At 47.6% G+C, this 27,675-nt stretch overlaps 1 protein-coding gene across 1 annotated transcript; it reads left to right on the forward strand.

The window, feature by feature from the left end:
- Window positions 1-14,601: 14,601 nt before the first annotated feature.
- Window positions 14,602-21,390, forward strand: ZNF488 (zinc finger protein 488). The gene is made up of 2 exons (XM_055566445.1): window positions 14,602-14,707; window positions 19,746-21,390. The coding sequence occupies exon 2, from the start codon at window positions 19,895-19,897 to the stop codon at window positions 20,867-20,869; it is 975 nt and encodes a 324-aa protein (XP_055422420.1). The 5' UTR covers window positions 14,602-14,707; window positions 19,746-19,894; the 3' UTR covers window positions 20,870-21,390.
- The last annotated feature ends 6,285 nt before the right edge of the window (window positions 21,391-27,675 follow it).

Here is a 27,675-nt window from a genome sequence, read left to right on the forward strand (position 1 = left end):
TATAATCATACTGTTGAAGACAAAGACTAAGACTCCGGAGTTCCAATTCTGGATCTGTGTATTCCATATTGAGGCTTTGGTAGGTCATTCATCCCCAGGCCTTGAGCAGCCTCCTTACTTCATGTGTAAAATGGAGATAATAATATTTATTCACATTATGAAGAAGACATGGTGAAGAAACTGCTTTCCTCTCCTACCCCTATCTCCAACCTAGAACACACCTGGCTCCCCCAGCCGCCGACCATCCACACTCTCTGGAATCCTGGAGCCTCTGATTTCAAAATAGCTCCAGAATCTTTCCATTCATCACTGCCACCCATATCTACTGGTCCACGCTACCATCATCTCTTCCCTGGATTCCTGCACCAGACCCCTCACTTAGAAGGCTCTATTCTTGTGCCCTTCATCTGTGACTCTTTTAAACATGATCCAATCACACACCTACTTTGTTCAAAAGTCATCCAAGTCTTCTTGACACCATCTCAGTCTGTCACTATAGTCTTTCCTGGGTACCTCTTTAGAACAGTCCCTCCCTCAAAACTTCTCGTCCTCCTGTCCTGATTTTCCCCCTGGTGTTTATCCCGATCTAATACCCTAGCTCCTCTTTGATTTACGTCTTGCCTCCTAAAACGAAAGATCTAAGAGGAAAAGGATTTTTCAAGTTCTGTTGTGTTTGCTGCCTTATCTCCATTGCCCCAAACAGTGACTGGTGTATAGAAGTTTTCCAGTAATTATTTCAGTGAGGGGATAAGCAAGGGGACAAAGGAGTGAATAAGACTGCTCACCAATGGATGAAAGATCCAGACAACTCTGGGAGTGTCACCCACAGAAGTGGGCCTTAGAAAGCATCACTACAAACAAAGCTAGTGGAGGTGATAGAATTCCAGTTGAGCTATTTCAAATCCTGAAAGATGATGCTGTGAAAGTGCTGCACTCAATATGCCAGCAAATTTGGAAAACTCAGCAATGGCCACAGGACTGGAAAAGGTCAGTTTTCATTCCAATCCCAAAGAAAGGCAATGCCAAAGAATGATCAAACTACTGCACAATTGCACTCATCTCACACGCTAGTAAAGTAAGGCTCAAAATTCTCCAAGCCAGGCTTCAGCAATATATGAACCGTGAACTTCCAGATGTTCAAGCTGGATTTAGAAAAGGCAGAGAAAGCAGAGACCAAATTGCCAACATCCGCTGGATCATGGAAAAAGCAAGAGAGTTCCAGAAAAACATCTATTTCTGCTTTATTGACTATCCCAAAGCCTTTGACTGTGTGGATCACAATCAACTGTGGAAAATTCTGAAAGAAATGGGAATACCAGACCACCTGATCTGCTTCTTGAGAAACCTATATGCAGCTCAGGAAGCAACAGTTAGAACTGAACATGGAACAACAGACTGGTTCCAAATAGGAAAAGGAGTACGTCAAAGCTGTATATTGTCACCCTGCTTATTTAACTTATATGCAGAGTACATCATGAGAAATGCTGGGCTGGAAGAAGCTCAAGCTGGAATCAGGATTGCTGGGAGAAATATCAATAACCTCAGATATGCAGATGACACCACCCTTATGGCAGAAAGGGAAGAGGAACTAAAGAGCCTCTTGATGAAAGTGAAAGAGGAGAGTGAAAAAGTTGGCTTAAAACTCAACATTCAGAAAACTAAGATCATGGCATATGGTCCCATCACTTCGTGGGAAATAGATGGAGAAACAGTGGAAACAGTGTCAGACTTTATTTTTCTGGGCTCCAAAATCACTGCAGATGGCGACTGCAGCCATGAAATTAAAAGACGCTTACTCCTTGGAAGGAAAGTTATGACCAACCTAGATAGCATATTCAAAAGCAGAGACATTACTTTGCCAACAAAGGTCTGTCTAGTCAAGGCTATGGTTTTTCCAGTAGTCATGTATGGATGTGAGAGTTGGACTGTGAAGAAGGCTGAGCACCAAAGAATTGATGCTTTTGAACTGTGGTGTTGGAGAAGACTCTTGAGAGTCCCTTGGACTGCAAGGAGATCCAACCAGTCCATTCTAAAGGAGATCAGTCCTGGGTGTTCTTTGGAAGGACTGATGCTAAAGCTGAAACTCCAAGACTTTGGCCACCTCATGCAAAGAGTTGACTCATTGGAAAAGACTCTAATGCTGGGAGGGATTGGGGGCAGGAGGAGAAGGGGACGACAAAGGATGAGATGGCTGGATGGCATCACCGACTCGATGGACATGAGTTTGAGTGAACTCCGGGAGTTGGTGATGGACAGGGAGGCCTGGCGTGCTGCAATTCATGGGATTGTTAAGAGTCAGACACAACTGAGCGACTCAACTGAACTGAACTGAGGCTTATTCTTCTTACTGTAATGGCCTGAGGCTGGGGAATGGGTATGTAGGTCCCTTTCTTGGACAGCCTCTTTTCCTCCACCCATTTGCAGAATCCAGCAGGATTTGGTCCTGGCACCTCCACCAGCCTCTGTCATACCTCATCCAACCTCTAGGATTCCATTTCCCTTTTCCAAGAGATTGCATAGGCAAATACATTGCCACTGTGTCTCCCAGGATTGTCTTGAGGATGATAGATGCCAGTGATGAGCCTTGGAAACCGTATAATGTTTCAGTGATACTGAGAGTCAAGCCATTGTTACACTAAATCAGTAAAGTTTATCCTCAGTCTCACAGAGGAGTTGAAAATGGAGCCAAGGCAATCTCTCCAGCCTGAGGATTCACCCTGCCCTTTCCTTTGAGGGTCAGAAGGTACCTAATGCACAGCCCAGGTTTCCCAGGGCCACAAGTAGACACACCAAACTGTTCTTGAAGTGCACACAAGTTAAAACGTGGTTCTCCAAGCTTTTGAGAAAGCAGCAAAACAGTTGCAACCAGCAAAGCCAAGGACTTTCCAAGCAGAAACACTACAAGAGTGCCTAACAGAGGACACAGCAATCTCTCTGGAAAGAAAACAAAACCAAAACGCACTGTGAGCTTCCCACAACTGCTGAGAAGGCTGCGCCTAGCAATCGCCTGCCACTCCAGGCGTGTAAAGGTCATGCACGTGCATCGCAGATCCTGGCCCAGCTGAAGAAAGAGAGGGCCACTGGGAAGCCTTATGGTGCCCCTTTTCCTTTCCAGAAGTAGACATCGCAGGAAATAGATGCCTGGGGCTTTCTTTTTGTCTAGGAACAAGGAGGCCACAGAGGTCTATTCCTTGGGTCTGACCAAGACCGTCCTCACCTCCTCTCTCACAGAGCCTGGGGACCCCTTGAACCCCTTCTTCCCGCCAGTGACCTTGGTGACAGAGGCTCCTTGAGAAGCACAGGGGGCCAGATGGGAGGGCTACTCACGCATCCAAGACTAAATAGAAGTCGAAGGCACCATCACAGTCATGCAACTTGCTCGCCTTGCTCCTGATGCTCCTGTGGAGGCTTCCCCAGCCCGGGCTGAGGTAGCGGTGAAGGGTTTTCCAGCCAAAGTCAAGGTGGCGGAAATTTCTCCAGTTCAGGACATCGTGCTGGAAGCTCCCTGCACTCAGCAGTGGAGGGAGCAGCAACAGCAACAGGAAGAGCCCAGGGCCGAGTATCCAGGGCCCACTGCTCTCCATTTACCTGGCCATACATACGGCCCTGTTGGACCCTGGCCACTCCAGGCCCCCTCAGGCCACAGCCCCCACGACCTCCGCTGCCCAGGGGCCTCCACCCCTCTAGCCCTCTAAACACAGTGCACAATGAGCCGCCCCTGGTACCTCCCCCGAGGGGGAAGAGGCAAAGATGGTTGGCTTTGGGCCCTTGCCCCACCCCAAGGAAGCAGAATTCCTTGTGATGACCCTTATAATGGACGGGAAGGTTGGCATAGTGACTTTATGACCTGCGGTTCTACTCAATGTCCTGCCTGTGGACAATCCTGGGGGGAGGCAGGGGATCTTTGGAGGGGCAGTAGGGTGAGACCTCTGTCCCTCATCCTTCTCAGGGGGCCATTAAAATCCTGGAGAAATCCTACCTTTTTGTCAACTGAAAGAGAGCAGCTGAGATGGCTTAGATGAGGACATCACTGTTGGGAGGAAGTCTTGAAGGTGGAAGTGTAGAGAGTTTCAGTGGTCATTCTTGTGACTCCATGGATGGAAGGATCTAGAAGGGGAAGAAGGTCCTGCAAGGATGTCAAAGTACCTTGTGAATGAAGGGCATGCCAGTTATTTTCTGTTGTTTAGCAAACCACCCCAAACTGGGTGACATAAAGCAAGAGCTATTTTATTATGGGGCTTCCCTGGTAGCTCAACCTGCAATGCAGGAGACCCTGGTTTGATTCCTGGGCCAGGAAGATCCTCTGGAGAAGGGATGTGTTACCCACTCCAGTATTCTTCAGTTTCCCTGGTGGCTCAGACAGTAAAGAATCCGCCCTGCAGTGTGGGAGACCTGGGTTCGATCCCTGAGTTGGGAAGATCCCCTGGAGGAGGGCATGGTAACTCACCCCAGTATTCTTGCCTGGAGAATCCCATGGACAGAGAAGCTTGGCAGGCTACAGTCCACGGGGTCACAAAGAGTCAGACATGACTGAGCAAGTAAGCATAAGCTTTTATTATGCTCATAGTTTCTGGGACCAGAAATCAGAAAGGGGTGGGTGACTTGTGTCTCCAAAGACCAACCTTGGACATAAACAACTCTGAGTCAAAAGTGTTTCAAAAACTCAGATTGTGAATATAAACATTTTTAGAAATAATTTTACCAATTTATTTTCTTTTCTTTTGTTGGCACAAAAGAGAAATATGCTGCAAGTCATTCTGTAATAAATATAAAATAGATCCTCAAATATGTATAACAAAAACACAAAAACTACAAATGTTTATGCATTGTGTTGGAGATTTTTGTAGTTCTTGTTGTTCAAGTGGTGTTTTAAATAATGGAATATCTTAAATAAAAGATATTTGGAATTGATGAAATCCAGTATACTTCTCCCTACAGCTTATTAGGTTTTCTTTGCTTCACATCCTTCATGACACTTGCTATTGTCATATTTTTATATATTTTTATATTTATTCAACATCTATTTCAGTCTGAAGGGACTGATGTTCTGTTCAACAGATTTTGGGTCATTCGTTTTCCATCCTTTGTGAAATGCCTGTTTCTGCATGTATCCATTCTCCAATTCAGTTGTTTCTCTTTCATATTGATTCCTTAAAATTCCATGTTTATTGAGGATACTAATCTTTTATCAATTGTTGCAAAGATCTTCAGTGTGTGGCTCTTTTTTCACTCTATTTAATGCCTTTTAATAAAACAGAAATTTTTGGTTTTTATAAAAATAAAGCATAGTTTATTTGCAATGTGGTAGTTTCAGGTGTAGAACAAAGTGATTTATATGTGTAAATATATGTATTCCTGAATAAGTGTGTGTGTGTATATATATGTGTGTGTGTGTGTGTGTGTGTATGTGTGTATTCTATGTATACATATGTGCTCTTTTTTAAGTTCTTGATTTTAATGTAGTTGAATCTGTCACTTTTTAGAAGCTGTTCAGTTTTGCACAGCTTGTATCTTATTTAAGAAATTCTTCTTTGTTAAGGTGAAAGAAGTTTTATCTTAAAAAGTTTTAAAGATTTCCCTTTTACACTGACATCTTGAATCCACCTGCAATTAACTTATAAGTGTGATTCTTGCTACGGACCTGATTTCATGTTTCCCATATATAGAGCAAATTGTTCCCACGTCATTTGCTGTCTGTTCTCTTTTTGCCTCCATGATTCACACGTCACCTCTGATGTGTTCGAAATCCGTACTGTTGTGGGCCTGGTTCTGTGCTCTCTGTTCTACTGCCTTCATCCATCTATTGGTTTATATCCAGAATGTCGATACCACACTGTCTGAATTGTCACCTGTGAACGATGTATTGCTGTTTTTCCCTCTCCCTTCCTCTTGTAGAGGACTGCTTCCCTGCCATATTCATGGCAGACTTGGACTTGACTCCACCGAGGAAACATTAATAGAAGTTACATGTGCCACTTCTGAACAGAATCTTTATGAATCCAGGTGTGACTTACGTGGAACTAACAGCCTAGGAGCTGAGTAAGTGAGAAGTGCTGCTCCCTCTTGGGAATCTGGGATGCACATGTATGTGTGCAACAGTGAGATATATGAGTGAAATATAGTTTGTGCTTTTCAGCTGATAAGATTTGGTGGGGTCTGTTATAATCTGATATACACAGGATTCAATCATTATACCTAGCCTAACATACACAGAGAGCTAGAGCGAGCCTTGTTATGCAAGGTAAACCACCCATCGAATTTTTCTTAGGGTAATTGTTGGCCATTTGTTTGGTCATGCACATTTTAGAATCAACTCTTGATTTTAGAATTGATTCTTCACTCCACCAAAACCTTCTTAATATTTGTTTATGATTCATTTTGAGGTATTTGAATCTGCAGTCGGGACTCCTCAGTGAACATGGGGATGTCTTCATTCATTTGGGTCTTTCTCAGTACCTTTCATTTCCCTATGAAGATCTTCACTTCTTTTGTCAAGTACCTTCTCTAAATAACATTTTTTGATGCTAGTGTGAGCAGTACTTTAAATAGAGTTTTAAGTTGTTTAAGTTTTAAGGTACTTATTCATTGATATAGTCACTCGATTTGCTGCTGCGGCTGCTGCTAAGTCGCTTCAGTCGTGTCCGACTCTGTGCGACCCCATAGACGGCAGCCCACCAGGCTCCCCCATCCCTGGGATTCTCCAGGCAAGAACACTGGAGTGGGTTTCCATTTCCTTCTCCAATGCATGAAAGTGAAAAGTGAAAGTGAAGTCACTCAGTTGTGTTCGACTCTGTGCGACCCCATGGACTGCAGCCTACCAGGCTCCTCCATCCATGGAATTTTCCAGGCAAGAGTACTGGAGTGGGGTGCCATTGCCTTCTCTGCACTCAACTTGCTAGGCTCTCTTATTTTAAAAATTTAACTATAAAATCCATTGGGTCAGCATAAAAATAAACATTGTCCTGACTACTCCCAAGAGTAGAACTATGATGGAGGCATTCTTGATTTTTAAAAGAATGCTGCTAACACATCACCATTAAGAATGATACTGAAAGCTTTTGGTAGAAATCCTTTATCAGATAAAGGTATTTCACTAATATTCTTCGTGTGCTAGATATGAATGAATGCTGAATTTTAATTAAAATTTTTTGTATATTTTGTGAGAAACATATTTTTCCAGTAATCTATTAATATGGCTAATTAAATTAATGCAGCTGAAACGACATTAACATATTGTCAATACATTCAAATTGGCCATGATATATTTTAACTGCTGGATTGAATTTAGTGTTAGTTCAGATTTTTTTTGTCTTTGCTCATGAGAGAGGCTAGTCAGTAAGTTCCTATTTTTGTGCTGTTCTTATCTGGATTTGCTTATTAGGTAAGACTATTATGCCAAATTCAGACTTAAATTGAAGAAAGTAGGGAAAACCACTAGACCATTCAGGTATGACCTAAATCAAATCCCTTATGATTATACAGTGGAAGTGAGAAATAGATTTAAGGGCCTAGATCTGATAGATAGAGTACCTGATGAGCTATGGACTGAGGTTCGTGACATTGTACAGGAGACAGGGATCAAGACCATCCCCATGGAAAAGAAATGCAAAAAGGCAAAATGGCTGTCTGGGGGAGGCCTTACAAACAGCTGTGAAAAGAAGAGAAGTGAAAAGCAAAGTAGAAAAGGAAAGATATAAGCATCTGAATGCAGAGTTCCAAAGAATAGCAAGAAGAGATAAGAAAGCCTTCTTCAGTGATCAATGCAAAGAAATAGAGGAAAACAACAGAATGGGAAAGACTAGAGATATCATCAAGAAAATTAGAGATACCAAGGGAACATTTCATGCAAAGATGGGCTCAATAAAGGACAGAAATGGTATGGACCTAACAGAAGCAGAAGATATTAAGAAGAGATGGCAAGAATACACAGAAGAACTGTACAAAAAAGATCTTCATGACCCAGATAATCATGATGGTGTGATCACTGACCTAGAGCCAGACATCCTGGAATGTGAAGTCAAGTGGGCCTTAGAAAGCATCACTACGAACAAAGCTAGTGGAAGTGATGGAATTCCAGTTGAGCTATTTCAAATCCTGAAAGATGATGCTGTGAAAGTGCTGCATTCAATATGCCAGCAAATTTGGAAAACTCAGCAGTGGCCACAGGACTGGAAAAGGTCAGTTTTCATTCCAATTCCAAGAAAGGCAATGCCAAAGAATGCTCAAACTACTGCACAATTGCACTCATCTCACACACTAGTAAAGTAATGCTCAAAATTCTCCAAGCCAGGTTTCAGCAATATATGAACCGTGAACTTCCAGATGTCCAAGCTGGTTTTAGAAAAGGCAGAGGAACCAGAAACCAAATTGCCAACATCTGCTGGATCATGGAAATAGCAAGAGAGTTCTAGAAAAACATCTATTTCTGCTTTATTGACTGTGCCAAAGCCTTTGACTGTGTGGATCACAATCAACTGTGGAAAATTCTGAAAGAGTTGGGAATACCAGACCACCTGACCTGCCTCTTGAGAAATTTATATGCAGGTCAGGAAGCAACAGTTAGAACTGGACATGGAACAACAGACTGGTTCCAAATAGGAAAAGGAATACGTCAAGGCTGTATGTTGTCACCCTGCTTATTTAACTTCTATGCAGAGTAAATCATGAGAAACGCTGGGCTGGAATAAACACAAACTGGAATCAAGATTGCCGGGAGAAATATGAATAACTTCAGATATGCAGATGACACCACCCTTATGGCAGAAAGTGAAGAGGAACTAAAAAGCCTCTTGATGAAAGTGAAAGTGGAGAGTGAAAAAGTTGGCTTAAAACTCAACATTCAGAAAATGAAGATCATGGCATCCGGTCCCATCACTTCATGGCAAATAGATGGGGAAACAGTGGAAACAGTGTCAGACTTTATTTTTCTGGGCTCCAAAATCACTGCAGATGGTGACTGCAGCCATGAAATTAAAAGACACTTACTCCTTGGAAGGAAAGTTATGACCAACCTAGATAGCATATTCAAAAGCAGAGACATTACTTTGCCAACAAAGGTCCGTCTAGTCAAGGCTATGGTTTTTCCTGTGGTCATGTATAGATGTGAGAGTTGGACTGTGAAGAAAGCTGAGCGCCAAAAAATTGATGCTTTTGAACTGTGGTGTTGGAGAAGACTCTTGAGAGTCCCTTGGACTGCAAGGAGATCCAACCAGTCCATTCTGAAGGAGATTAGCCCTGGGATTTCTTTGGAAGGAATGATGCTAAAGCTGAAACTCCAGTACTTTGGCCACCTCATGTGAAGAGCTGACTCATTGGAAAAGACTCTGATGCTGGGAGGGATTGGGGGCAGGAGGAGAAGAGGACGACAGAGGATGAGATGGCTGGATGGCATCACTGACTCGATGGATGTGAGTCTGAGTGAACTCCGGGAGTTGGTGATGAACAGGGAGGCCTGGCGTGCTGCGATTCATGGGGTCACAAAGAGTTGTACATGACTGAGCGACTGAACTGAACTGAACTGAAGACTATTATGACCAACCTAGATAGCATATTCAAAAGCAGAGACATTACTTTGCCAACAAAGCTCCATCTAGTCAAGGCTATGGTTTTTCCAGTGGTCATGTATGGATGTGAGAGTTGGACTGTGCTTTTGAACTGTGGTGTTGGAGAAGACTCTTGAGAGTCCCTTGGACTGCAAGGAGATCCAACCAGTCCATTCTGAAGGAGATCAGTCCTGGGTGTTCATTGGAAGGACTGATGCTAAAGCTGAAACTCCAGTACTTTGGCCACCTCATGCAAAGAGTTGACTCTGATGGAGTCATCAGTCATCTGATGCTGGGAGGGATTGGGGGCAGGAGGAGAAGGGGATGACAGAGGATGAGATGGCTGGATGGCATCACCGACTCGATGGTCATGAGTTTGAGTGAGCTCTGGGAGTTGGTGATGGACAGGGAGGCCTGGTGTGCTATGATTCATGGGGTTGCAAAGAGTCGGACATGACTGAGTGACTGAACTGAACCGAGCCTCCTAAAATGCACTTGAGAGGGTTTTACATTGTCTTTGGAAAGATTTTGAACATGATTACAATGATTTGCTTTATGAATACTTGATATGCTATCTCCTATATCTGGTATTTTCTTTTTGGCAAGTTTTTTACCTACTGATGTAACTTATTTGATATTTACTGAGTGCTATGAGCTGAATTGTGCCCTAACTGCCAAGTTCATTTATCAAGCCCTAATCCTTAATGGGACTGCATTTAGATGCTGGGTGTTTAGGGAGGTGATTAAGGTTAAATAAAGTCTTAAGTGTTGGGCCTAAGTCTAGTATCCTCATAAGAAAAGGAAGAGACACCAGAGATGGGCCTCAAACAGTCACAGTGAAAAGGCAGTGTTTGGGACACAGAGGGAAGGTGGCTGCCTACAATTCAGGGAGGTTTCATAAAAAACTAGCCCTACTGACATCTTGATCTTGGACTTCCAGTCACTGTTTCTTGAAACTCTCTGCTTTCTTCTGGGTTCCGTTTCCTTCCTTCTGAAACACATTCTTTATAGTTCTTCCACCAAGGTTGTGAGGGTGTTCAACTTAGGCTCTGTACCCCTGAAAATATCTGTGTTGTGCTCACTCTTGAATAACAGTTGGGTCAGATACAGAATTCTAGGTGGACAGATTATTTTCGAGGTTGTCCTAGAAGTCCTGTAATTCCACTAAGGTTGACTGAGCTGCACATTAGAGATTTGATTTCTCATGTCCATATTAATTAGTGGGCTCTCTTCACAGAAGGAAAGTTTTGCTTTGGGGGACCGTTACCAGAACTTTAATGTCTGTTCTGAATTTCACTTTGCCCACCTCAGACTCATCATAATTTTGTTCCTTTACAATCTTGCCTTGTGTAACAGATGCTCCCAAATCTTTGAGAAAAGCACAGAGCTTTGTCACCTTATGAACCCACACTCTCCTTTCAGGGGCATCCAGAACAGTTATTGAGTGACTGAAGGAAGGTTCCCCTTAGTCCCTCAAGGATTCTCTCTTCCCCTATCCAATCTGCTCTGCCCTTCTGCTGGGCTCAAACAATGTGACCCATACACCTGGATGCCACTGCAACCATTCAGGTTATCTGAGACTCGACTCCCGTCTCCTCTCTCGCTCACTCCAGGGATATGGCCTATTTAGTCCACGATCTGGCATGAATGCAGTCACTTAGAAGGCATTTCCTCTCGTCCCCAACCCTTTAGGCCCTGGCCTCTCCCACCTTCCGCGAGTAATTAAGTTCCCTGACACCTGTGCATTCTGTGAAGTCACAGAACTCACCGTTATCTGGCAAAACGCTGCCATTTCAGAACTGAGGTGGCTCAGGAAAGGCTGAGAGGCCGAGGGTCAGCTCCAGGGAAGTCTGGGTGATTCTCGGGGAAGCCACAATATGGAGCTTGCACGGCCGCTCAGCCTGGAAGGGAAGGAGGGTCGATGACGCTGATGGGGGTCTCTGGGCAGCGCACGGAGGATCTGCAGCCGCAGGGCACGGACCATCTGTACTGAGTGTCTGTCGCCTGGGTCTCGGAGACCTAAGAGAGTAGAAGTCGCAGCACACAGATCAAGTACAGCCTCTGCCGTGGTCCAAGTGCCGCCTCCAAAGGCGAGCCCGCGCGCCAGGGCACCCTCCTCAGTCCTGAACTTGCGAGGCATGGGGCAAGACCTGAGCCAGCGGGGGCGGCCGGTCGAGATATGCGGAGCGGGGCTCGCGGGCGGGCCAGGCCCCGCCAAGAGGGCTAGGTGAAGGCGTGGGGTGCGGCGTCCGGATCTGCGGCGGGCGGTGCCGCGAGCGGGTCTCCTGCTGCTGCTGCTGCTAAGTCGCGTCAGTCGTGTCCGACCCCATGGACTGCAGCCCACCAGGCTCCTCCGCCCATGGGATTTTCCAGGCAAGAGGACTGGAGTGGGGTGCCATTGCCTTCTCCGAGCGGGTCTCCTAGGCGCCCCTTTCTGAGGGCTCAGCCCACTCGCAGGCCCTTCCCAGAAACCCTTCCCGCTACGCGCGGGGCGGGGCCGGGCCCGAGGCCCCGCCTCAGAGGCGGGGCAGTCCGGGAAGGCGGGGACCAGCCGGCCCCCAGGGCTCGCGCGCCAAGTTCCGAGCCGCGTGTGACGGCCCCGACCTGGAGGCGGCCGGGGCTGCCAGCGCGTCCCCAGCGCCGCGAGAGAGCCGAGGTGAGACGCGCTGCCCTGCCCCCGGGACGGGGCCACGAATGGGCGTGGGGGTCGGGAGTCATCTCATTTCTACTGGCCTTACCCCGGGGCAGGGTCTCAGCCCTGCCTTTAACTGCTCGGTTCTTCTCGCTGTCACCAGCCTTCTCCATCGCTCCTTTCTCCCCGCTCCCGTGCTGCCCCTCTCCCTGCCCTCTGCCTCTGTCTTTTGTCTCCTTGCTTCTCTCTGTATTTTTCTCTCATCTGTCTCACCTTTTCTTGTCCATCGTTGTTTTACCTGTGTGCCCCGTCCTTCCTTTTCTCTCTCCTTCTTTCTCTCTCTCCTCCTCCCTTCTTCCCCTTTTCCTTCCCCCATCAAGAATTCCACCTTGGATTTTTTTTTTTCTCTCTCTCCTTGGTTGACTTTTTGTGCTGCAATTCTTTTAAGTCATCCCTTCCGCCATTCACCCATCCTCTGCCGCTCCGTTATTAGCCAGCGTTTGTTCTGGGTACTAGGGTAATAACGATGCATTTGTTCCAGATCGTTTCTCCAACTGATTATATCAAAGATCTAGGCATGTAACCTGTTCAGTGCCTGTTGTGGGAAAATACATAAAGGATCAAGTTATAAATCTCTGAGTTTTCAGGGTGAGCCGAAAGAAATACTTGGCTTTAGAAACAAGGCATTGATTGGATCCTTTTCTTGGTATTTGGCCTTTAGTAATAGACACAGACAGCACCAGGAAGCTAAATTTTGCAGGAACATTAAGGGAACATGGGGGCGCATGCCATGCTTCTGTGCAGGCAGTACTACGCCAGGTTGGTGGGGACGGCCAGGGTGGGGCTCAGAGAGCAGTTGTGGGAAGACGGTAGGCCAGAGCTTTGCATGGGAACCACCTGGGTGAGAGTTGAAACAGGAAGTCAACTATAAATTTATAAAGTGTATACTTGTCAATGCTGGTGGTGTGCAGAAATTAGCTTTCAGAATTACTGTTGAATGATCCAGCCTTTTTATAACAATTGTGACATTGGAGAGTAATGTTTTTGTGTACATGAGGTAAGACCACAGTAGAAAGATTTCATTCTCATATCCAAGTTACTAAGTGAAGTAATACAGAAAAACAAATCTGATTCATTTTTGAGAAATGAAGTAGAAAATATTATATAGCAAAGCAGTTTTTTGCTTCTTAAAAATTTAATCAGACATGCTTTCATTATTTGATGGTATTTTTGTGGCATGTATAGCTATATGTTCAAACATGCACATACACATACTATATATATATATATATAATTGTAAAAAGGAAACTTGTTTGGTTTTAAAGCTGCTAATTACTGCCCAACATTTGAGGCTTTTATTTTTCATAATTAATTTAACCTGCTCTTTGAATTTGTTATGATTTTTAGTGATAATTCAGCTTATTTAACTTTTGGCTGATATGCAAAAGGAAATTTGTCAGTAGATAAATCACACAGAATTGAACAAAAATTAAAAATGATGGAAGAAGATTTCAGTGTGTTTATTGAAAAAAAATTTTTTTTCTACTTTATGTCAAAGAACATTGGACACTTTCATAGGTATAAGCATGACACTTTGATTTGGGAGACTGTTTCCTGGACTGAAGAGTTAAATTGTCTTTTGCATCATTTAACCTTGACTTACCAGGTATTAGAATTTGGGGAGGGAGGCGGAAGGGATGCTTTTCCAATGATATAGGACTATCACGTCTGCTTTGATTAGCAGATTTCTTTTTCAAAAAACAAGAGATGACAACTTTTCTTTAAAACAGATGATCGCATAATTTTTTTTATTCTAGGCAAAATCTTGAGCTGCAGTGCTTTTGAATTTCTTTTCCTTCTCCAATAGATGGCATCTCTTCTTCTTTCTAGCCAATGATGTTCTTGTAGAGTCTGACTGTGCAGTCTGTTGTACAAACCATGGACTTTTCCTCTGAAGACTGCCACTGGAACTGGCCAAGCTGTGTTAGGACTGCAGCTGACCTCACAGTGGGCCTGGGAGCTGGCTACATCCTGGGAATCCTGCATTTGGTTTTGCTTGATCATAGCAGGCGTTGCTACTAGAGGGATGTAGGCATAACCGAATGTGGAGCCTTCGAGGGCTGGCTGGGAAGTCCTTCTCTTCTTTCCCACCTCGTGGCACCAGTAGCCAGCCTCCAGGAAGGCCTGGGCAACTCTGCAATTTTTCATTTTCTCAGTGTTCTTTGGCTAGAGGATATCTAGAAAACATGTATGTTTCCGTTTTAGGAAAACCCAGCACCACACAATCCACATATAGAAGAGGTAGATAGATGATTATCCTCAGAAATCTTCCAAAAAAGTATGAGAAGCATCTCCAGAGTCTGAGGAAACCAAAGTCCTGGGGCCCAGAAGACTTTTTTCTGTTCTCATTTGTTTTAGCTGAAGAGGAAGCAGTGGAAAAAGGCCCTGTCGGCAGAGATGGTTTCACTGAATAAGACCTAGTTTCTGAGCTGCAACTTGGGACAATTGGAGGCTGGCTGGCTAGCTTGGGGTGGTGAGTATGTTCAGATATCAGTAACATGCTATCATTCAGTTGCTTGAGAAAGAGTTCTTTTTCCTATAAATGGAGGGGGAAGGTGGAAACTGCCCAGGCCATTTGGTCCCTTATTAAACACTATCGTGTGCTGGTCCCTGGCAGGGAGGGGCATGAGTGGAGGGAAGGCAGCCCTGAGCTTGTCTTTAATCTTCAGAACTGGTATGATCATAAATTACTAGTACGATGATAAACCTGGGCTTCCCTGGTGGCTCAGACGGTGAAGAATCTGCCTGCAATGCAAGAGACCCGGGTTCGATCCCTGGGTTGGGAAGATCCCCTGGAGAAGGAATAGCTACACACTCCAGTATTCTTGCCTGGAGAATTCCACAGACAGAGGAGCCTGACAGGCTACAGTATATAGGGTGGCAAAGAGCTGGACACGACTGAGGGACTAACATTTTCACTTTCACATTTATTGAGGCAGGCTCTTTAGCACTCTAGCTAAGTTAATCCATTTAATCCTCACAACCACCTCATGAAGTGGGCACTAAGGTGATCCATAGTGAGACAATAGAGGCAGGGAGAGGATCAGGACCTTGTCCAGGGTCAAGTGATTGGCAAGAGGAGAGCTGTATTTGACCCAGGCATTCTGACCCTAGAAACCCACACACTTACATTCTCTGTGAATGTGAGGCTGGAAGTTTCCTGGGACAGCCTGGTTAGAACCCTAACAGAAAGTTAGAATGTGGCCAGTGCTGCTCAGATAAAGGAATGATTGGAGTCTGCATCCAGTGCCCCAGCAGTAGGTAATAAACAGAGAAACAAGCGCTTTTACACTATGGGGCAGGTGAGGCTTCACCTCTCAGAAAACTTCATGTTTCGGTCAGTAGACTCCTGGTTGGTGGCCCAGAAGGACTGAGTCCTGAGGGAGAAGTATTCCCAGTGGGAGGGGAGGACAGACATGGTCAGACCAACTCTTGACTTGGGAGGCTCAGTTTCAGAAGTCTGCCCAGATCGTTACTTCATCTGAAGGCTGGGAAAAGGTTGGAGAGTCTGAGACTGAAGTCAGATGCTTCAACAGGAGACCACAAGTGTGTAAGTGTAAGTGTTAGGCGCTCAGTCATGCCCGGCCCTTTGTGACCCCATGGACTGCAGTCCACCAGGCTCCTCTGTCCGTGGGACTTTCCAGGCAAGGATACTGCAGTGGGTTGCCATTTCCTTCTCCAGGGGATCTTCCCGACCCAGGGATCGAACCCAGGTCTCCTGCACTGCAGGCAGATTCTTTACCATCTGAGCTACGAGGGAAGCCAGCACTGAATGATGTCTGTATGGCTCAGAGGTTTGTCTTGCTGAGCTCAGACTGAAAGAACCAAGGAAGGCAAGAAGAGTCCCTTCTCAGGACACACACAGCAGAGTGACAAGGATGGGTAAATAGGGTCAGGGATCAAGAGCCCGGAATGGACTTAGGCTACTGAGGGGTGTGGAGGACAGCAAAGTTCCTTTAATACTGGATGGGAGGAAAAAATCAAGGGGTGCATAGATCCGCTTGCTGCCAGAACAGCTGGTGTCAGTGAAGGAGAAAGAGGAGGGAGCGGCTCTGCTTTGCTCAGCGATCGTCTGGACAGAAAGCCACCTTCCAGTTGCAAAGGGCGTTGGTAGGTCCATGTAGGAAAGGGGGACAGAAGCAGCACTGAGCGGCTGTGCCTGTGGTCCCCTGACCCCGAACAAGCCACAACAGACTCATATCATTTTTCATGTGAAAGACTTCCTTCTGGTGATTGCTGCAGATGCAGTGGACCAAGGTTAGATGGGTCCCCAGAAGGAGTTTGGTAGGACATTCTTTGCACTTGCCTGAGTGACCTGACCTGGCGGTGCTGGTGAGTGTGAGAGTGGTGACCCTCAGGGAGGGTGGACGGCATGCTAAGGTCTTCCATCAGTTCGGTACCTTGGTCTCCACCTTTCCTTCCTTCTCCTCCTTGTTCTCATTTTCAGGAGTTGGATGATAACACTGAAGAGTGTTTCGGGTGGATTCAGTAGTTGACAGAATCCAGATCTAGAAGAGTCTCAAAAAGCCGGAGCAGCACAGGGTTTATTGATATGGCATCTGTAGGTTGTAGATGAACACATTTGGATTGAGACCTGCAACACTCCTCATGCAGTTGTGAAAATGCCATGGCATAAGATGTGTTAAGCTCTGGGCATCTCTGGCACGTACATTTATGTAGTCAATAAATGGTGAGATGTATACTTATATCATGAAGCATTCTGGTAGCAAACACTCCAGCCTGCAGGAAGACAGCATGTTTCAAATTTTGTAGCTGAGAAGGTCATCTCATCTATTGTTCAGAATACTGGAAGTTCTGTCAATGGGATCTGCATGGCTGTGGTTGAACAATGTTGCCCGAGCTGTGAGGGCAACGCAGTGGGGCTGTGTGCAGAGGGGTACAGGGGTGCAGCCAGACCTCGGTCAGCAAGGCAGCCTCCTGCCCAGCTGTGGGAAACATATAAGGTGGTTCTAAACTCTCATCTGGTAAACAGTGAGGAGCAGAGAGGGAGAGAGAGAAAAAGGGGGAGTTTGTGTGAGGGTGTATGTGCATTTGATTGTGTAATAGTGTGTATGTGTTTGAGTGTATGTGAGTATGTACATGAGAGTGAATACATGTGAGATTGTGGGTGTGTATGTATTGTGAATGCATGTGTATGTGAGGGTGTGAGTGTGCCTGGACGTGTGTGTGTGTGTGTCTTTGTGAGCTTATGGAAGCTCAGCAACAGGGCTTCGAGCAGACTGCTAGAGGGAGAAATGGCTTCATCCCAGCTGGAGTCACACATGGTTAGATCTGGAAAGGACTGTGGAGATAATTCAGTCCAACCCCAGTTGATGGGAAATTGAAGCCAAGAGAGGTGAGAAGGACAGCTCAGGGTCACTCGGTGCAGTGACATGGCCATCTCTGCCTCTTCAAGTAACGTTGCTACTGCTACTGCTAAGTCACTTCAGTCGTGTCCAACTCTGTGCGACCCCATAGATGGCAGCCCTAGGCTCCGCCATCCCTGGGATTCTCCAGGCAAGAACACTGGAGTGGGTTGCCATTTCCTTCTCCAATACATAAAAGTGAAAAGTGAAAGTGAAGTCGCTCAGTTGTGTCCGACTCTTAGCGACCCCATGGACTGCAGCCTTCCAGGCTTATCCATCCATGGGATTTTCCAGGCAAAGTACTGGAGTGGGTTGCCATTGCCTTCTCCTTCAAGTAACATTGGCCGGCACGAATTCTGATGTCAATGGCATCCCCTTTGAGGACTCAGTTTGGAAAAGATATTGGAGAGGCTCAGCTCCCCCTGGTGGCCCATCTTGGAAGTCCTTTCAGGACGACCAAGCAGGAGACCGGAGTCACACTGGATGGGCTGAAGGGTAGGGCTGGCATGTGTTTCCTCACGAACTGTTCAAACTTCACGGGTTAGACAAAGAGTCTGACTTTCTGATTGGGTAAAAGCTTGGGAGAAATTGGAGAGAAGGCAGGAAAAGGAAGCTTAACCCTTCTATACAACCCCCTTTGGTATTTGGGTCACATAGTTGGCTTGGTTGTTCATCAGGGGGGACTCTGGGAAGGCGACATGGCCAGTGCAGCCAAGCAGGCTTTGGGGGCACACACCTGGGTTTCAGTCCCAGCTGCGCCTTCTCTTTGCAGGGGACATTGGGCAGGATGTTTAGTACTGCAGGACCAGGGTCCTCTTCACTCATATGCCAAACACATGTCACAGACTTCTGTCACCAAGATAGTGATAAGGAGGGCAGGTATCTGTGAGGCCTTTTACAGGTGGAGCAGGAGGCAGGCCAAGAAGAAGAAGCAGCTGAGTTGAACCTAAATGATGTCCCTGTGAGGAAGGATCAGAGCTGCCCACTCCTCACAGTCCTCCTGGGCTCAGGACACATATTTCTTAATGATAAAAGCTCAGAACACTCAGTGGAGTGTGGTCCAGCAAGCTGAGGAGACAGGCTGAAAAGACACTGAAAGATGGGTCTGCAAGCTTCAAGAACTTCCTGGTGGGCCGATCAGGGAAGAAGAGGGATAAATGTCTCCCCAGCAGAGCTGATGGCTCCCTCTCCTTCCAGGCGCCATCACATACGGCCATTGTGTATCTCCCCTGCGCCATGAGCACCTTGAGGGCAAAGCAGAGGCTGATTCCCCTGTTAATGCCAAGTAGGTTGGCACAAGAAGACCTCTGACAGTTGACAAGTGAGCAGAGGACAAGCAAGTGGATGAATGTGTGAAGAACAAGTGTAGTCAGGAGACTGGAGAGGGGAGACCCACACTTGTTGCAGGGTCAGGGCCTGGTAGAAAGGTGGCTGCCCCCAGGCGTGGGAGCAGGGGCCAGGAACGGCCGCGCACCCGGCCTGCCTAGCCTGGGTGTTTATTGTCCAGCTTTTACCCTCTGGTCACCTGTGCTGCAGAGTTCCTGTCATCAAGTGCTTGAAATGTCCTGGCGTGTGTGATGATTTGGGAGAAAAATTAGCACACTGAGCAGCAAGGAACAAAAACTGCTGTATTTCAGGGTGCGGAGATGTTAGAGTGTCAGCCAAGTCGCGACTGACTGGTGGAAGCCTTGTGCCGCTGTTAACACAGCAGCTCCTGCCTGGATGCTGATAGATGCAGGGCAGTACTGAGTCTGGCCTCTGGGTGGCAGCATTGTGCGCTGTGGTCCTTCCTCTGGTGGAGTCCTAGTGGTGAAAACGTGCTGCTCTGAGTCAGGGTGAGTGGCTGCATCTGCAGCAGTCAGGATGCTTTGGATGCAAAGGAGGAAAGCTATCTCTGGTCAAGTTAGCTGAGAAGATTAATTAGAAGGGTAGCTCATCTAACATCACACAGCTGAAGATTGGCAGAGTTTGGACTCACATGGACACTTGTCTGCCTTCAAATTCAAGCTCTTATCAGCAATTGGCCCAAGATACTGAGGTCCCGGGTGAGGGGAGGAGTTCTGCAAGTTCCTACAGCCTGTTGCTATGATATGTCCCTGAGTGAAGAGCACACGTTTCATGGCCTGTTGCTTCCTCTCTCTGCAGAGCCCTGTCGTCCAAGTGTGCTGGTCCAGGCCCCAGGGGAGCCCTTCAATCTCACAGCCACTCCCCGGGCCAAGCCCTCCAGAAACTCCTGGGGCTGACAACTGCCAGAGGATCCACCTTACTCCGCAGGCTAAGGCTCTGTGGCCCCCATGGCTACTGGGAAGGGAGTTCTGTGGAGCCCTTCAGCTGAAAACAGACGGCGGCTTAGTGAATCTGAGCGGGGCTGGGGCCGGAAGCCAGTGCTGCTGGAGAAAACGAACCGCCTGGGCTCTGAGACTGCCCTGGGTGGCAGTAGCCAGGATGAGGCCTGTGCCGAGATGGTACTGTCAGTGGCCCCCGGCAAGCTCAGGCTGGGAAAGCTGATGCCCCAAAAGACTTGGTGGAAACAGGGGCAGAGCGCCTTCACAGAGGTGCCTCAGCTCAAGAAGAGGCTTGGGGGCGGGCAGGCCCAGGGCAGGGAGCACAGTGGCCCTGTAGGCCAGCCTGGCCCCCAGCAGCTGACCCTCGATATCCCCAGGGACCTAACTGGCAGCACCTGCGTCTCTGTGTGGCCCAGTGGAGCCCGCAGGGAGCAGAGAAGTGCCTTCAGCAAGCCAGCCAGGGGTCCAGCAGGGAGACTGGGACCAGCCTGTGTCTTTCAGGCAGGTGAACCTGCAGATGCCCTGGGAGAGCTGCTGGGACTCATCAACACGGTTGATGTCACTTGCTGGGGTCGACTTTCCAACTCCAAGCTTTTGGTGGGTGATTTCTGGAACCTGCAAGCGGGGCCACCAAATGCTCCTCTCTGCGGCGCTTTCCCGGGCGCCCCCGCGCTGTGGCTCGAGCACAGCACAGTCCAGATGCCCACGCCCCCGTCGTCGTCCTCCACCAGCTCTTGGGCCCTGCTGCCCCCTACGCTCACCTCCCTGGGCCTGTCCACCCAGAACTGGTGCGCCAAGTGCAGCCTGTCCTTCCGCCTGACCTCCGACCTGGTCTTCCACATGAGATCCCACCACAAAAAGGAGCGTGTGGGGCCCGACCTGCATTCCAAGAGGCTGAGAGCAGAGGCCCTCACGTGCCCCATTTGCCACGAGTACTTCCGCGAGCGCCACCACCTCTCCCGGCACATGACTTCGCACAGTTAACAGGTGGTCTGGAGCAAGCGCTGGCCATGAGGCCAAGATGGCTCACAGGGCCATCCTCTGAAAAGGCTGGTCACGGCTGTCTGCAGGGCTGTCTCCTGGGGCATTTAGGATGAACAGCTCAGTCAGAATTGGAAAAAGACAACCAGCCCCCATATGTGTTTTAAAGGAAATAAAGTTGTGAAACAAGGCACTTGGCTAATCACAGGGTATGGTGAAGAAGAGGCACCAAGCGCTTTCGGCATTTTCAGGAGTGGGGGCTCTTCTCCTGTCAGCATAACTTCTGCTCCACATGGAAGCAAGTTTGGCACACCGCATGGGCTTTGGAGGCAGACAGATGTGATTGGAATCCTGGCCTTTCACATACTAGCCCTGAGCTTGGGCAGACTGCTCTGGCTGAGTCCCAGCATCCTTATCTGTAAAGTGGAGATGGTAACACCTGTGTCTGAGGGATGTTGTCAGGATTATGTGGGAAGATGTGTGGGAAACGGCCAGCACGTGCCTGGCGGTATCATCACTAAGTAAAGAGTGCAATTGTCGTGGTCCAGATTAGTCAGCTGTTGTTAACTCACAGAATTGCAGTGGCGAGCAGTGTGGGTCTGGGTTTCTCGGTCCTGGGTCTGTGAGTTGGATGGGGTTGAGCCGGGCTTGCCTGATCTTGGTTCCAAATTGCTTTTTCTCTCAGGACTCATGGGCTACCACATCGTGATTCTCTCATGGTTATGCCAAGAGCACAGAAGGATGAGTCCAGATACATACACACATTTCAGGCCTCTGCTTCGGTCACTTCCACTAACATCTGCTCGGCCAAAACAAGTTGATGGCCAAACCCAGAGTTAAGGGGTGAGATGTGCGTGGGGCCAGTAGGGAAGTCATGAGTGCGTGTCTAATCCTACAGGGGCTGGAGGAATTGGGACCAATGATTCAACCAACACCTGGTCCATGGTTATTCACATTCTGAATACGTGCAAATGGGAAAGTGAAACAACACTCCCCTCTTAGTTCTTGGAAAGTGACCATAAAACCTTAGGGCGTGAAGCACTGTGAGGGCGGGGAGAGCTGTGGATGCCATTTATCGTCTAATGCATGTTGTTTCAGCACCTGCTGTTCATCCACATTTGTCCTTATTCCTAATGATGCAAAATTCAGATCAGAAACTCTGCTGAAACACAGGCTAGTTTGTGAAAGCCATTTGTTGGAATTTCTTTCAAAGTGCAGTTTTTTTAATTGGTTTCTACTTCACGTTCAAGATTTGCTCATTTGACCTGCAGACCTCAGTTACAGAATTCAGCCTTGTGGATAGAAAAGAGCTGGTGGGGGTCTCAGCCGGCCGCCATCCATCTAAACACCCCCAGACTCCACCTCTCTCCGTCGCCACGTCTGGCTCCCGCCTTGTCCGAGGCAGCTGCTTGTCCCTCCTGCCCACCCTGCCCCATCCCCCTCTTTCCCACTCTCCCCACTTCCTACCTACCGTCCCATCCACTCTCCATAGCCACCCATATATTCATCCATTTCTTGGCCTCCCTGGGTATCTGGGCTGGGTCAGATTGTGTGCCAGGCCCTGGTGGGGCCACAATGAGTTCAACCCATGGGTAGGGGTGGGGGTACCCCTACCCTGAGGGGTGGAGGTGTAAGCTGAGCTGCAGAGTTCAGCAAGAGCTGGTGATTCAGAAAGGGCAGGAAATGCTAGGGAGAAGGTGGTCCTGAGATACAGGTGTCTGAGGCTGCTGCAAGGCACAGATGGGCAGACAGAGAGAGGATGCGACTCTTGGAGATGCAATGGTGGGAAGGATTGAAGGAAAGGAGTTTGAGCCGTGGAGGGCTGGCTCCGAGAAGCCCTTCCAGGGGCCTCTGGCTGCAACAGGTAAAGTGGGCTGGAGGAGCGAAGATGTACCTCCTGAACCATTTCCTCTCCATCTGGAAGGAAGAAGCAGGGTTCCCTAGAGGCACCAAGGAAGCACCCCTGTTTCTACAGAGAGGCTTGGAGTCCAGGAGCCCTGCAGGCTGAGTCCCTTTGGAAACTGCATGGAGCTAGAATTTGCCCACAGGGAGGTTCTGCCCAGAAGGAGACTGAAGCTCTGGGGAGTCTCCCTCCCCTACTGTCCCAAGCGGGGCAGGGAAGGACACCTCACGTGGTTGGAACCTGAGACTCCACATCGCGCAGCAACGTACATTATGCCATTTAATTTGCATGATATGCCCTGGAGATAGACACTTAATTCCCATTTTACAGCAGAAGAAACTGAACTCCAAGAGGCCAGCTGATTTTCCTAAGACTATGGGTTCCAGAGAAGCAGTGCGAGAATAAGAACCCAGACTGCCCCACTGTGCTCACATCCTTCCCAGCCTGCCACGTGTCTGCTCAGCCCAGCGGGGCCGTGTAGCATTGTGGACAGTTGAAAAACTGGGACTTAGGACCAGGCATCGACTCCCTGTCTAAAAATTCAACTTGCACACTGCCCTCCCCAACATTTTCCGTTGCCCTTCTCTTGAGGATTTTCATTCTCTTGCATACTGTTTTTACTGAATTATCTGGTTTATTGTATCTCCCATCACTAGAATGTAAGGAATTTTTGCTGTGTTGTTCACTGCTATGTCCCCAGCAACTAGAACAATGGAGGCCAAAGCAAGTGTTCAACAGACCTCTGTAGAAGGAATGAGTAAGATGCCTGGTCTGGCCTCACCCCTGACAAACCAGCTTCTCACAAGGGTTTTGACATCTGTTAAACTGCATGCACAGCTGTCTTCCTCTGGCTTGTTGGATTATTCCATAATTTCTTGGAAATCAGTTTGACAGGTATAAGTACACTAAAATAAAAAAAAATTATAAATAGAAATTTAGAATTGTAAGGGATTCTGCATTTCTGGTCCATCACCTCACTTTATAGCAATGAGGTCCACCAAGAGCTGACGTGCAAAGCGATGCAGGGACAGGAGGTGGTGAGGTCAAGGCTAGGACCCTGTAGATGTCTAGACCACTGTGTCTTCCCTGGCCCACCCATACTCCTCTGGGAAACTTGGCTATGGTTGCAAACAGAATGCTTACTAATAGTGACCACATCACTCGTAAGCGAGAGAAACATTTTGAAAAAAAATTAATAATTTAATGAAGAAGCACAAGAAAACATCCCCCAACTTAACTTTTTAAGACAGAGTTCATTGTGGTAAAAATTGATGCAGATGTAGGTCGTTTTGCTGACATTCAGATCGACAGACTCCAAGATGACTCATGGAGGTGATGCCTTACGGTTTATTAATGTGGCATTTCCTCCTTGTCCCTAGGCTGGGTTCCCAAAGTCCCCATGGCGGTTGAAGACTGTCTCACCCCTTTTCTCTCCCACCCTCCTGTATCTGCCGGAGAGCAGTCACTTTTAATCACAACTTTGCTCACACTCTCTCTGCCACCTTCCATCCCGGTTAAGAGTTGGCGGGTGAAGTTGCCACAAAACATCACATCAGCAGGTATGAATTTTACTTGACAATTCTGGAGTTAGAACTGCCACATTCCTTAAATTCTCTTTATATAATTCAATCTGTTCTTCACCCCAATCCTGTTCTGGTAGTGTAGGCTGGCTTTTTAAAATCCCTGCCCTGTCTCTCCAGTTTACAGAAGGTTCCCCAGCACCTCACTCCTGAGAATACCCTCTCAGCATCAAACAGCCTCCCCGAGCTGTGTTGGCGTCTTTGCCTCTGTCCTCCAGTGTGCTGTGGACCTTCTCCCTGGATCTCAGCCCGGGTGGTTTTCTGGCAATGCCAGCATTAGGCAGGTAATGCAGGAACCACTGAGCCGATAAACAAAGTCTTGGCTTCCTTTCTGGACAATGGAAGGGGAAATACCTATCGTGGCTGGAAAAAATAGCAAATTATGTTTTAATATGTGATCTCCCAAGTAGCAGCCATTCAATTAGGGTTTTTAAAAGTCCCCCAAGTGTGCTAATGAGACTAAGATAAGACATTCTGCATCCACATCCATGTTAGTTCTCAATTTTGACCAAGATCTGGTTTTCTCTCTGCTTTTATCTGGAAGAGAAGTAAAACCTTAACAAGGCCAGGGTCCCAGTTTTCTACTTCTGGCCAGTTTCTGAATCCTAGACCAGGGAGTCTAATCAAATGGCTATAAAATTAGGTTAAAGAAAGTGAGTGAAGCCCACGGGGCTTGGGGCAGGGTGGCAAGGGAAGAGGAGGTAGGGAGGCCCTGAAACCTAGAGTGATGATCTCTGGGTGAGGGCTCCTTAGGGCCAGCTGAACACAGGCCTCAAGCGAGGCCAGCAATCAGGGCTGTATGTGACATTATTACCATTTATCCAGTTGTCCTTTAAAAACTGATGGTCAAAATGGCACGGGGTGAAGGAAGCACTTCAGTGGTGGCGGCAATGGGGAGGGGCAGGAGCCACCAGATGGAGACCTTTACCTCTACTGCGATCCCAGCCTTTGAATCGACTAGGTGCTGGCCTAGCCTTGTAGCCTTGCAGTGGCGCCCTGTTCCTCTGGCCAGAGGGGGAGACCCCTACAAAGGGGTGAAAGTCAGCAGAGGTTGTCCCAAGGTGAAGCCTCTAGTCTTTCTTTCCTTGGGAGGTGCTGGTGCCCCCTGGTGGCAGCAGGCCTCCCCTGCAGGTCACTTCTCTTAAGAGCCTATTTGTGTGTGTGTGTATATATATATATATATTTTTTTTTTTCTAGTAGAAGTCATGTGGGCGGTCTAAAGATCATATAGTAAGATATGAAAGTAATAGAATGAAGCTTCTATTTAAAAAACAAATTATTCTCCAATGTGTTTTGATTTGTGCCACGTCCTAGAAAAGAATTTTGGAAGGCAATTTTGAATAGGGGTTGGGGAGTCAGTGCTTTCTGAAAGGAGGGTTGCCATTCTTTACGTTTAACCTTTTGTTCCCCAACCATCTCATGTTTTCCTGGAACTGGAGACAGGAAGCCAGTGGCCTCTGATACCCTTATTCTAAGCTGCTTGGATTATGCAGCTATTTTCACTGCCAGCCACCCTGATCTGCAAGGTAGTAAGGAGATCCTTAGGCCAGGTGGCAGCTAATCCTAGAGAAACCAGGGGGTGGGAGATGGGTGCCCTCCAGCGGGGACCTTGGAGGCAGGTTTCCTTGCTCATGACTGTGTTTCGGGCTGCATCCTTTTACTTTCTGAACTGTGTCCTCTCATTGCATTAAAGCTGTGTGGGTGGTCATGACCCTCCCTGAAACACAGACATGTCTATTTGCTTCGTGTTGGGATGCTTGGCAGAGGCAGGCACACAGGAAGCATGGGAGTGAGATGGGAGAGAAGCTGGCATCTTATACTCGGGAGCTTCAGCGTGGTGCCTGGGAGCTGGGCCCAGCAGCAATCCTGATGATGAAGGTCCAGCATGTCTGTGACTGGGTATATCTTGGGAGAGGGGGTACACAGCTTTGTCTAAACCCTCCCCCAGCACATCAGTGGATGCCTTGAGGGGTTCTCAAGCAGCAGGAGATGTGAGAAGACTGCATGGCAAAGCAGTGGCCCTGGCTACAGGCCAGGATAACAGAAATGGAGCAGAAGGCTGGTGGGGACTCAGGCACTGAACCAGGACCTCAAGACAAGGGAGGGGGAGGGATGGTGCAGTTCATTGTACGAAAACAAAGTCTGTGTATGGTTGAAGCAGAAAAGTTTGTCTTGAGAGGAGCCAGGGCTTCACCCGGTGTTGGGTGGGCAAGCTGGGGGCCCAGGATGAATAGTAAGCAGAAGCAGGGAGCTACTCAGCAAGACCTCAGCTGTGGCCAGGCACAGGAACTGCCTCTGGAGGGTGCTGCCGCCGCCCCTGATAAGTTGGGGCATGGCGGTGCTGCCCTGCACACTCGACATCTGGCCATCGCTGCTACTCAGCTTCCCTGGGTCACTTGCTGCAGAAATTTAAACAAAACAAAACATCCCGTCAGGGGCCTCTGATTGGCCCAGGCAGGAACACATGTCCAACAGAGAGCTGGAAAAGTGCACTCCAGGGTATCTGGTTTCATGGTGGAGGAATGGTTATAGTGGACATTGGCCAAGCATGAGATTAACTCATGCATGTACACAGCCCCAAAGGTGCTAATATCTTGCCCATCGCATGGAAGAGGAACCTGAGGCACAGAGATATGAATTAAGTTGCCCAGAGTCACACAGCTGGCCTTCCCGCCTGGGCAGGCTCAAGCTGGAACCTGGGTTCTCAACCACCTCTCTGCTTCTGAGTGAGCTTCCCACAAGTTCATATGGAGCAATTCTCTGAACACCCAAAGTGGGTGCAAATGCTGGTGGCCTAAACGAGGGCAAACAGCCACTGGGCTAGATGTGTGGCTGCCAGTGAATAACCACTGATGTCTATGGCTCTGAGGCAGAGTCCACTCTGCGGAGATGGTAATAATGGGTGTCCAGGTGGTGTGAAACTTGGAAGGGAGATCTGTGTATGTCACCTACCCCAAGAACTGCTCCACCCCTTCCCCTACTTAAGACATTTAAGACCCACCAGGATCTTCTCCATCTGTGGACCCCACAACACATGCAAGACACCTTAAACAAAATAAGCTATAGTAAATGTCAGTGGTACAAATCAAGGAAATCCAAATGATGTAAAAGGAAAACTCATAAAAGATAAACAACTGCTGATGATCACTATGATAGTGACTCAGTTATATAATTTATTTTATCTTATTATATTTTTGGAATAATGACTGCTGCATCCTGAAATGACATATGCTAATCATAAGAATTTAAGAAAAAGAGAAAGTATAAAGAAGAAAGTTAAAATATCACCCCAAATACTACCATCGAAGATACTATTGTTTGCTTTA

This window comes from Bubalus kerabau, chromosome 1 (assembly GCF_029407905.1).
Source record: "Bubalus kerabau isolate K-KA32 ecotype Philippines breed swamp buffalo chromosome 1, PCC_UOA_SB_1v2, whole genome shotgun sequence".
In the NCBI taxonomy this organism is placed as follows: Eukaryota; Metazoa; Chordata; class Mammalia; order Artiodactyla; family Bovidae; genus Bubalus; species Bubalus kerabau.